Here is a 12,849-nt window from a genome sequence, read left to right as displayed (position 1 = left end):
AACCATTCGTATGTAATAAGTAAATCTTCGTTAATCTCTCCATGCCCAACTTGCACATCCTTTTCCCTTAAATAAAGCAGTGTATCATCCGCAAACATATGTATTTTGCAATGATGTAATACTCCTGGCAAATCATTAATATACATAATGAACAACAACGGCCTAATTTACTCCCTTGTGGAACACCATGTTTTACTCTTATCTCCTGTGAAGCTTTATTATTAAATCTTGTAGTTTGATATCTGTTACTTAGATAATCTTCTATCCATTCATAAACTTTTCCAGTAATGAAATATAATTTCCTTAACTTTTTCAACCACGGATTCCTATTTATACTTTCAAATGATCCTTTGTAGTCTAGAAAAACTGCTAGTGCGCATTCACCTCCATCAATGGCTCTTAACCAGTCTTCGATAACTAGTTTCTTTAGTTTTGCAAAACTATCTTCATGATACTTCATTTTCGCATTTCTCCATACGCTAATAAATTTATTTCTTTTTTGCTTATATTGCTCCCACGCTTAAAATTGCCCATATCCAGTTTCTTTCAACAGAAGAAACCTGTTATAATTGCACTAAGCCTTAGCTTGGAGGGGTAACGCTGCAATAAAAATATAGCACAAAGTATCTAGGAGTCGTGGAAACTCCATGTGGAGGAGAGAACGAAGAAAGCCTCCGCGGCACTCTATGCATGCAAGAGGATGATTGGATGCACGTCGGGCCTATCACCCAAACTCTCTCATTTGGGTATTTACGGCAATTTTCAAACCCATACTTTACTATGGGGTTCTTGTTTGGTGGACAGTCACACCAAATTACGTATACCAAAAATTTAAAACATTCAAGAAAAAATTGCTAGAGCATTGTAAAACTCTTCCGCTAAGGTAAACAAGTTTTAATTGTCCTTATTTTTGATTTTTCATGTACGGACACATGATGAAGAATGCTCAACAGCTAAGCCTTAAGCTGCCGAATGATATACCGTAAATGGTTCACCCGACAGAAAATTGATGGGGCACAACGTGCTTTCAGCGTAATTCGGGACAGGATTGGAAACACGTTCTTTCCAACCTTCCAATAAACATTACTCATCACTTTGAGATACCAATCATAATAAAATAAAATAAGGCCGAACAAAAGTTGGAACAGGGGGGATTGGAAACACGCCCTTTTCAACCTCCCATTACATGTTGAGCTGTGCTGATCGGAATCTTCTTGCATTCCCACGGCGTCATAAATGAAAATATATGTTCAAAATTTTGTTGCCTTATGCTGGACTGGAGGATTGGAAACGCGTCCTTTCCAACCTCCCTTAAAAGAGTGACTCCCAGACTCGTCCTTTTGTCATGCTAATAAATATGCTGATCGGAAGCATTCCGACAGCATATTCAATAGAACTAAGTAATTTTAATAATGATTTGTATTTAGTAATTTAAGTTTTAGGCCCAAACAGCCGTAATAATAAATAAATTAAATTAAGTTAAACAAGTAAGGAAGGCTAAGTTCGGGTGTAACCGAACATTACATACTCAGCTGACAGCTTTGGTGACAAAATAAGGGAAAATCACCATTTAGAAAAATGAACCTAGGGTAACCCTGGAATGTGTTTGTATGACATGGGTATCAAATGGAAGGTAAGAGTATTTTAAAAGGGAGTGAACCATAGTTCTACAGGTGGACGCCTTTTCGAGATATCGTCATAAAGGTGGACCAGGTGTGACTCTAGAAAGCGTTTGTATCGTACATGGGTATCAAATTAAAGGTATTAATGAGGGTTTTAAAAGGGAATGGCCCTTAGTTGTATATGTGAAGGCGTTTTCGAGATATTGACCAAAATGTGGACCAGGGTGACCCAGAACATCATCTGTCGGGTACCGCTAATTTATTTATATGTGTAATACCACGAACGGTATTCCTGCTATGATTCCAAGGGCTTTTGATATCGCCCTGCAGAACTTTTTCATTTTCTTCTACTTAATATGGTAGGTGTCATACCCATTTTACAAAGTTTTTTCTAAAGTTATATTTTGCGTCAAAAACCCAATCCAATCACCATTTTTCCTCCCTTTATCCGTATTTGGTATAAAATTATGGCATGTTTTAATTTTTCGAAATTTTCAATATCGAAAAAGTGGGAGTGGTCATAGTCGGATTTCAGCCATTTTTTATACCAAGATAAAGTGAGTTCAGATAAATACGTGAACTAAGTTTAGTAACGATATATCGATTTTTGATCAAGTTATCGTTTTAACGGCCGAGCGGAAAGACACACGGTCGACTGTGTATAAAAACTGGGCGTGGCTTCAACCGATTTCGCCCATTTTCACAGAAAACAGTTATGTTGTTGTTGTTGTAGCAGTGCTTCGCCCCACCTAATAGCCGCGACCGGTCACAGATTGTCATCAATATCCTCTAACGGGGGTGGACCATAGTTAAAGGGGTGTTAGAGGCGTTGGTTCCACATTACAATTAAAGAAATGGTTGGTGTCATGTGGGGACACATTGCAAGCGGGGCAAATATTTTGTATGTCGGGGTTGATTCTGGATAGGTAAGACTTTAACCTGTTACAGTATCCAGAACGAAGTTGAGCTAGATTGACTCGCGTTTCCCTGGGGAGTATACGTTCCTCTTCCGCAAGTTTTGGGTACTGTTCTTTGAGTACTGGATTCACCGATCAATTCCTGGCATAAAGGTCCGACGCCTGTTTGTGGAGTTCACCAACGACTTGCTTGTGTTTTTTTGCTTCATAAGGCTGAGTTCTCAGGTGCCGTATTTCCTCAAAATGCTTACGGATATAACACCTTAATTCCCTAGGCGGTGTTGGCTCATCAATCAGATATCTGTTGAGATGACCAGGTTTCTCGTTATTCAACATGAACTGTTTGGAAAAACAGTTATCGTGTTAGAAGCTTTGCCTTTACCAAATTTCACAAGGATTGGTACATTTTTGTTCTGACTTATGGCATTAAAAGTATTCTAGACAAATTAAATGAAAAGGGGCTGAGCCACGCCCATTTTGAAATTTTCTTTTATTTTTGTATTTTGTTGCACCATATCATTACTGGCGTTGAATGTTGACATAATTTACTTATATACTGTAAAGATATTCAATTTTTGTTAAAATTTGACTTAAAAAAAAATATTAAGACTGTGCGTGTTCTTATTTAGAACAAATATAGCTAGTAATAGGAGTAACGTTCCTGTAAAATTTCATCATGATATCTTCAACGAGTGCCAAATTACGGCTTGCAAAACTTTGAAATTACATACCTTATTTTAAAAGTGGGCCTTACCACGCCCATTGTCCAAAATTTTGCTAATTTTCTATTCTGTGTCATAAGGAAAACTTGGAAAACCTTCGCTCAGGCCAGACCATACATCTTTACTGGGTTCCCGGTCATAAAGGGATAGAATAGAATAGGTAACGATGAGTTAGCAAAGGAAGGTGCAACACTCGCTCGAGTCGACGATAGACGTCCCAATCGGTTTGGGAGAACTCAAAAGAAGATAGGAGTTGCATATGATCCATCAAGCAGGAAAGGCGTGGACAAAAGCGTGGGCTGCAAAATTTCTAAGATGATGTGTAAAGCCTACGCCTATTCGACTAACAAAGTGGCTCATATCTCTGAGGAGAGAAGACTAAGACTTAAGGCTCACGATAGGCATACCGACAGGACACTGCCTTATGCCGTCACATGCTTATAAGTTAGGCCTCGTCAGTAACGGCAAGTGTAGGAAGTGTCAGCTGCAGGAAGAAACGGTTGAGCACGTTCTGTGTTCATGTCCTACGCTCGCCAGGTCAAGGCTCCAGCTATTAGGGGCGGCAGATTTGCCAGATCTTGAGGGTCCTATAAAAATGCTAGTATTTGCCAAGAGGACGGAGTTATTCTATAACATAATATGCCCTGGCACCTGATTGGGATTCTGTCGTTAATTCGTCAAACCAATTCTGGTAACACTATGGACACATTCAGTCTATATGAGGTCTTTATTGACCGGCCAGTTCAACCCAACCTATATAATGAACAACATTTTTAAGTTGAAGTTTTTTGAATATGTTTTTATCGCACTTACGCATTTAAAAAATAATAATAATAAAAAGCAAACATACAACAATGAAAAATTAAGTTTCGTCTGCCCTAAGTATTCCTAGTTTCCAACAAACCGGTGCCGCTGAAAAATTTGGGTATATCGGTCACTCTTTAGCGGTCGTAATAAAGCGGCACCGCTTTTGCATGAAGCCAAGCCTTAAAAATCTTTTGATGGAGGAAACAGTTTTATTTCCGCCATTGTCGATACTGATGTCAAGACTCGTCTGTGGCTGTCGTATTTCGCATGATTTCGTTGTACACTTACGTAGAAAGGAAATAGTTTTGATCCCCTAACCACAGTTCAATCTACCCAGGGTAACATTTTGTAAGAGCGGTGGTGGCCAATGCGGTGTTCTGTGCAGAAAAGCAAGAATAGCGCCCCGGTTTTTGATAAGTCTGAGGGCGTATTTCCCGTTTTTTTCTGCAATTCTGTGAAATGGATTGTCGATATTGAGGTCAAGACGCGTATGTGGCTGTCGTATTTTGATGATTTCGTTGTACACTCACGTAGAAATTTTATTTTAATTTAATTTAATTTAATTTATTTATTTAAAGTCGACGCAAACACAAAGCAGTCGACTAATTATTGTAATAGACAGATATACATACATCTAAATACAGAGTCATTCTTAAAATTAAAAAGTTTAAAAGAGGTACGTAGAAAATTAGAATGTTATAAAAATTTGACATCACATTGTATAAGAAAAAATAAAATGAAAATATCAGGCTACACCTAAGAGTATTGCAGTATGTAAAGCGGCAAACGAACACTCACAGCCAATGCAGTTATACAAATCATTGTAACGCGAGCACCAATGACGCTGGGGACTGTTTCTAGCAAAATTTTGCCGGCATAGAGGTGAATGAAAAGGCACAAAATGTCTGGAGGCCCCAGAAGGAACCGCAAAATTTAGTTGACTGATTAGGTCAGGGAAGTCAATCACGCCAATGATAAGCTTGTGAATGAACATAACGCCAAGTAATACTCTACGATTCTCTAGAGAAGGCAAATTAATTAGAAGAAGCCTATTCCTGTATGGTGGAAGATGAGTACTTGATTCCCAGTTGAGACCTCGTAATGCAAAAATTAAAAACCGTCTCTGGACCGACTCAATCCGATCAATATGGACTTGCAAACACATGAACAGTACTCGATAATAGGACGAACCAGCGAGGTATAATAATGTTCATGTATTGTAATGTTCATATCTACGCTGATGATGTGCAGTTGTTTACGTGTTGTCCTCGTGATCAAACTAGCTTGTGCATAAGTAACTTAAACCACGATTTGAATAAAATATTTTCATGGGCTACTATTAATGGCTTATGTATAAACCCGAATAAGTCAAAATGTATTGTTATTCATATAAGGTCTTTTCCCACTAATGATTTAGAGAATGTAGTGTTCGACAATTCCGTTATAGAATACGTAGATACGGCGAAAAACTTAGGTGTAATTTTTAACAAAACATTGACATGGAAAGACCATATTTTTAGAACGGTTGGAAAAGTGTATGGAATGCTTCGTACACTATGGTTAACACAGTATTTCACGCCTTTGCACATAAAACTACTTCTGGCTAAAGCGTACTTAATACCTACGCTACTCCATGGTTGTGTGATTTACTCAAACTGTGACTATCTGTGCAAGAACAAACTAAATGTTGTTTACAACAACATTGCTAGATATGTTTATGGGTTGAAAAGTCTTGATCATGTAACACAACATGCTGAAAGGTTTATTTATTTATTTATTTGCTCAACATTTCTTTCGAAAATCTTTTAAAACTCAAAACACTGTCCTTCCTCCATAAATTGATACACACGAAGGAACCTGACTATCTATATCGTAAGCTTATTTTTCTGCAATCATCAAGATCGGTGCTTCTTCTTAAGCACATTAGATACCGTACGCTAACCTCTCAGCGCCAATTCTTTGTTACTGCAATACGTCTTTGGAACTCCCTACCTACAAGTCTTCGACTCTTAAGTAATGCTCTGCACTTCAAAAAAGAGCTAGCATCATTTTTTAACGACTCTTAAACTGGATCTCAAATTGTTGTTGTTAAAATGTTCATTTCTCTGTGGCTTCTTTCTTTATTTGTTAAATACTATTCGATCTATAACCAGCCAAAGGTTATCATCACTACTGCTGTCTTTTAATATTTATTAATTACTTTTCTTTAGTTTTAAGATTTACATACATAAATATTTCACTATTATCCGTTATATTTAATTTAATTTGATTAATCTAATTTATTCTTATTATAAATGTTCAATTTTTATAGCTCATGCTATTGTTGTTGTTGTTGTTGTAGCGATTAGTTACTCCCCGAAGGTTTTGGGGAGTGTTATCGATGTGATGGTCCTTTGTCGGATACAGATCCGATACGCTCCGGTAACACAGCACCATTAAGGTGCTGGCCCGACCATCTCGGGAACGATTTATATGGCCACATTAAACCTTCAGGCCATCCCTCCCTCCTTACACCCAAGTTCCATGAGGAGCTTGGGGTCGCCAGAGCCTCGTCTGTTAGTGAAACGGGATTCGCCGCTCGAAGGTGAGATTGACAATTGGGTTGGAGAAGCTATATATTGCGCTACACAACCCCTTGAATCCCGCTCATGCTATTCATGACTAGCACTGTTAAATAATTTGTCAAAATTGTTGTGCTAGGAACAAATTTTCAAATAAATACATACATACATACATACATAAAGGACCTTTGTGAAATAAGGGTCATCAAACTCTTCAGCCCAACGTTTTATAAAACCTAATACACCAGTTGCTTTGTTTATAGTGGGTGAAATATGTGTGGTAAAACTTAACTTCGGATCAAAAATAACACCTAGATCAGTTACAACAGATATCTGCTCCAGAGGGTTGCCGTTAAGTATATAAGATGACAGGACCGGCTTCACACGGTGAAAAGTCATTTGCTTACATTTAGAGCAGTTCAAAAAAAGTTAATTTGCAGTACACCAGCTTTGAAATGAGTCAAGATTGGACTGAAGCTGATTAAAACAGAACAAATTTGAGGCAGATATGTGTAACAAAGTTTTACATCATCTGCGTACATAAAAACTCTAGAATGTAAGATATGTAAGTAAGTCGTTAATGAACAGGGTAAAGAGTAATGGACCCAAATGGATACCATGGGCAAGCCAGAAGTTACATCAAACAACTTTAAAAGATTGTTGTTGAAGAAAACTCGCTGAGTCCTATTTTCAAGATAACTTGAAATCCAACTTAATAAAGGCGCTGGAAAGCCCTGAAGATCAAGTTTGTGAACTAAGAGCTCATGATTAACAGAGTGAAATGCTTTACTAAAGTTGGTGTAAACTACATCTGTTTGTTTGCAGTCTAAAAAACCATTCATAACAAAAGACGTAAATTCAAGCAAGTTCGTAGTTGTTGATCTCCGATGCACAAAACCATGTTGACAAGGTGATATTAAAGAGCTACACATGTATTGAAGCTGGTATATTTGCTCAATAGTTTTAGGGATAGCTGAGAGCTTAGCTATGCCTCTGTAGTTCTCAATATTAGACCTACTACCTTTTTTATGCAAAGGTATAATAAACGATTGTTTCCAAATAGATGGGAATGATGCGGATTCCAGAGACAGTTTAAATAATTTAAAGATAGGCTCAGCTAAGCTGACAGCACAGTACTTAAATACACAACTAGGAACACCATCTGGACTCGGTGAAGATATCGGTTTCAATGCAAATTATTAAGAACAGTATCTTTATCAATAAATGGGTTTAAAATATTATTAGAACTCCCCAAGCAATATGGATAAACATTAGACTGGACACATTGGGATGAATAGGTTGATTTAAAGAATTCAGAAAATAAATCTGCGATTTCGTGATCCGAATTAGCGTTTTTGCACCCATAAATAAAAGTAGATGGGAAACCAGAAGTTTCCTTTTGGAATTCACAAATCTGTAGAAACGTTTCGGATTATTAGTAAATTGGAATTTGCAGCATGATAAGTAACCTTTACAACACTGCTGGTTAAGACGATGAAAATTGGAGCGCGCCACTAAATATTTAGAAAAATCAATAGCTTTACCAGATCTTTTGAAACGCTTATAGAGTCTAGATTTAATATTATCAAGTCTTACTAGTTGCCTTGAGAACCAAGGTGGTTTACCCGTGGTGGTACTGGAATAACGAAGAGGGACACAGCTTTCAAAGAAAGCATCAAGAGAGCTATAAAACAAGTAATTCGCTGTTTCAACGTCTGTACACGCATAAAAATTCGACCAGTCATGGGCAGCAATCAATTTATTGAGCTCACTAAAATTCGTCTTTGAAAAACATCTCGAACGGGGTCGGGAATTCGGCTTAGAAACATCGAGCATCACAGGTTGAACAACATCCAGTACTATCTCAAGCGTAGGATGAAGAGGGTCTTCAGGAAGGGATAATGGGTGAGTTCGCGTTAGAGTAAAAGGCGAATTAATGGTGACTTATAACCATAAAGCCATAACCAGATAAATCAGCTGATCGAACCTACCTTATGGAAAGGAATGTAATCGATTAATGGTGCCATACCATAACGCTAACGCCATAGCCAATCAATTGGTTTTTGGTTTCTCGCCATATCCATAACCTAAAAATATTTGAGTTGGTGAATTTAATAACTTTTTTTAGATTTTCTTCATTGTTTTGGATACGTTATGACTAAGAGACTTATTTTTTGTGGAATATGTTTGTAATTTTTTGCGTTTTCATCATTTTTATGAAATTTTCACGATTTTTAGGTTAAGGTACCATTAATCGATCACATTGAGATGGTTATGGATATGGGTATGGTTACGACTATGGCGTTAGGGTTAAGGAAGTTTAATTTGGCTTTTAATACCCGCAGAGTCATCTGTAAACACTAAGTCTAAGATTTTCCTTTTAGAATTTAAAATATTATTAATTTTGAGAAGAGTTGTATCTAGCAGGCTATTTAAAAACCCGTGCTGAGTAGTGGGAGTCATAAAATTTGAGTCGATGGTACGGATCCAATTTACTGATGATAAATTGAAATCACCAAGAACTACTAGGCGGTCTTTGTCTCGCAATTGCGAGTACAAACTACAAATAACAGTGCTATGACATGTATAAACGTGTATATCCGATCGTGGCGGTATATACGAGCAGCAGATTTACAAACTAAAATTGTGCAAGGCAAGAACTATTCAGAAAAAGGTACTTAATTTCGATCTTAGGCCGCGAAAATTTTGGTAGATGATGGTTATTTTTTCACTGTTTCCGCAGAGATTTTTGAAGTTCCTGTGGCGTTAGGTTTTTTTGTAAACAAATGCACATCTGAATGTTTTTTTTTATTTTTTTTTATTTATTATTACGGTCTTTAAGACCTAGTTTAGGTTAAAATAAGAGATTAAACATAAATACTCATGTAACATTTAGTGACGTACAATATAAAAACAATTTTTCTTTGAACTTACTAATATTTTCAGTCTTTCAAATCAGAAGGTAACTCATTATACATTTTATACCCTAAATATTCAAGAGACCTTTTGGCGAACTCAGTTCTTATTCTAGGCAGTCTTATATTATTGCAATTTCTAGTTCCATAATTGTGGATTTCATGATTATAATGTATTTTACTACTCAGGTAATTCGGTAACATTCCTAACCTAAGTTGATGTATAAATTTCAATGTGAAATAACTAACTGACTGTTTAATACTAAGCCAGTTTAATCTATTGAGCATTACAATTTTTGGCGTTCTTGGAGGACATTTTAAAATAAATCACATTGCCTTGTTTTGCTGTATTTGAAGTTTCTTAATATATATATAATTACTTAATAGCAGAATAGTAGGACAATAAATAAAGTTGGTTCAATAATTGAACGATATACCAATATTTTATGACTTTGACTGATATGTTTACATGTTCTATACATGAAGCCTATTTTCTGTGCAATTTTCCTTTCCAGATAAGTTACATGCTCTCCAAAATTTAGATTATCATCAATCAAAACTCCTAAATACTTAAATTTTTCTACTCTTTGGATTTTCATGTTTTTTACCTTCAGCGTAATATTATTTAAACTATTGTTACTTATGATATTAGTGTTTTTACAAAATATCATGAACTTAGTTTTTTCGACATTTAATTTCAGTTTTCTAAGGCATAACCATTTGTATAGCGAGTCCAGGTCTTCTTGTACTTTCAGCATGGCACATTCTGCATATTTTTCACTTATGATAAGCAATGCATCATCCGCAAATAGACGTATTTTACAATATTTTAAGCATCTTTTGATATCATTTATATACAATGTAAACAATATTGGCGCCAAGACCGAGCCTTGTGGTAAACCAATGTTAACATCCACCACTGATGAAACCTCCTTTCCAATTATCGTTCTCTGTTTTCTGTCACCCAAATAACTCCGGAACCATTCCAACGCCTTTCCTCTTATACCAATTTCAAAATAAGCGTCTGGCACTGATATTTTAAACGATGAAATATCCCTATTATAACTAAAATTAAATTTATACACGCCTATTTTAATAGGTTGTGAAAGGTCTAGCTTATCTTCTAATACTTAATAACTTCATTTTCCGTAAGCGAAGAATGAAGGCGAGATACAAAAATTGGCCTGCGAGGCGGCACGGCAGTCACCTGCCTCGGTTGCGCATTGTCAACATTAGGCAAACGCACAGCGGCGGAGGTAGAATCATCACCTGTGTTGGGGGAACTGGAAGCAGCATTGTCATTAATGGTTGTTATATCATTAACAGCAGTAATTTCAACCTGAGTTTTAGCAGCAACATTTAATGTTGCATTATCGTGAAAAATCTTGTTTACAGCCAAGGGTGTAGAAAGGAAATAGTTTTGATCCCCTAACCACAGTTCAATCTACCCAGGGTAACATTTTGTAAGAACGACCAATGGCGGTCAATGCGGTGTTCTGTGCAGAAAACCAAAAATAGCGCCCGGGTTTTTTGATAAGTCTGAGCGCGTATTTTTCGTTGTTTTTTTTTTTTTTTTGCATTTCCTTGCAATGGATTGTCGATACTGAGATCAAGACGGGTCTGTGGCCGTCGTATTTTGCATGATTTCGTTGTACACTCACGTAGAAAGTTCAATCTACCCAGCGTTACGTTTTCTAAGAACGGTCAATGCGGTGTTCTGTGCAAAAAACCAAGAATAGCGCTTCGTGTTTGATAAGTCTGAGGGCGTATTTCCCGTTTTTCTGCAATGCTTTGCAAATTTTTTGACAGAAATAAAATTTTATTAAATCAGAGATTAACTACGTATTTTGAGACCCCCATCGACAAGTTCCGGAAATGAACTCCCCTTACTACTCTTATTAAATCTATATATTAATGGTTATATATAATATGTACATATGTATATACTCACATCATCCAGCTCAATTCGGTCGTCATCGGAGTCGCGATGATTGTCCTCCTCTTGTAACTCTAGATCAAAGACGTCACTGGCGTCATTTACCTCCGCCATTGTGATTAATTTTTAATAAAATCACTTGCAGCAATTCTATTGCTGCTTAAATAACTATTTATGCGATTTAATATATATATGTACTATGTATGTATATCCAAATGCAGGTATTCCACGCTACACAATAGTGAAAGTGCAAATTACAAACGACAATCCCAAATTAAAATTTGCAAAACTATTCCAAAATCGTTATTATTTGTGAACACTTGACGCGGTATTTCACTGTAAAATCTATTTCCGTTTGTGTAATCAAAGGTCGTGCACCATAAGGTAATATCTGCACAATTGTAATACCATTGATCGTGTATGACAAAGCCTTTTTCCTTGTGGTCCACTTGGCAATGAAGTTTTGCTGCCGCCGATAGATCTTTGATGTTTTTGTTTGCGTGTCTGCGAGCAAACTTCGAATTTTCAATCTACTTTGAACACAATTATTGTCTTTTATTTTATGATATCTTATTCATTTAATCTGTTCACTATAATTCTCTATTATTAAATTATTATTTTTTTGGTTGTTTATGATTTGTTTTCCTTTTCGATGATATATCAAAATTAATACACTGATCACGAACACGAGGCCAAAGAGGGTAAATGAATTTTTGCACGAGGCGTACAAATGAAGCTGCTATTGAAAAACAGAGTTGCATTTGTTATAATTATAGCCCCTGTTTATAGTCTTTTCTATAGCTGCAGACATTGGTGCTTTATCGGTAACCGTATCGGTAACCTTATAACAGCTGATTCGACCAATCTTATGAGAATCAATACAATCGATTATTGGTGCCGCTAAAGCTGGAGACATTGGTGCTTTATCGGTAACCGTATCGGTAGCATTATAACAGCTGATTCGACCTATCTTATGAGAATCAATGCAATCGATTATTGGTGCCGCTAAGGTCGTAACCGTATCGTAGCCAACCAATTGGATTTTGGTTTACCATCGTAACGATAAACACGCTTAAAGCGGGAGTCATTGGTGCCGTATGTCGTATCCCTAACGTAATCAGCTGTTTATCGTTACGACGGTAACCCAAAAACCAATTGGTTGGCTACGATACGGCTACGACCTTAGTGGCACCAATAATCGATTGCATTGATTCTCATAAGGTTGGTCGAATCAGCTGTTAAAAGGTTACCGATACGGGTACCGATAAAGCACCAATGTCTCCAGCTTAAGGTCGTAACCGTATCGTAGCCAACCAATTGGGTTTTGGTTTGCCGTCGTAACGATAAACAGCTGATTACGTTAGGGATA

General features: G+C 36.8%; 1 protein-coding gene across 2 annotated transcripts in view; it reads right to left on the bottom strand.

Moving 5' to 3' along the window:
* The window catches only part of S6k (Ribosomal protein S6 kinase), a 182,706-nt gene extending 170,468 nt beyond the window's left edge, over positions 1 to 12,238 (bottom strand). Inside the window, exon 1 of one of the 2 annotated variants that reach the window (XM_067787952.1) lies at positions 11,496 to 12,238. In XM_067787952.1, coding sequence (XP_067644053.1) covers positions 11,496 to 11,594 — 99 coding nt within the window. In that variant the 5' untranslated portion in view covers positions 11,595 to 12,238. The remainder of the gene's footprint in view (positions 1 to 11,495) is intronic. The other variant, XM_067787953.1, reaches the window with a different exon arrangement.
* Between the last annotated feature and the right edge of the window lie 611 nt (positions 12,239 to 12,849).

Source organism: Eurosta solidaginis, chromosome 5, assembly GCF_040869045.1.
Source record: "Eurosta solidaginis isolate ZX-2024a chromosome 5, ASM4086904v1, whole genome shotgun sequence".
NCBI lineage: Eukaryota > Metazoa > Arthropoda > Insecta > Diptera > Tephritidae > Eurosta > Eurosta solidaginis.
This window is presented reverse-complemented; position numbering and strand designations above follow the sequence as displayed.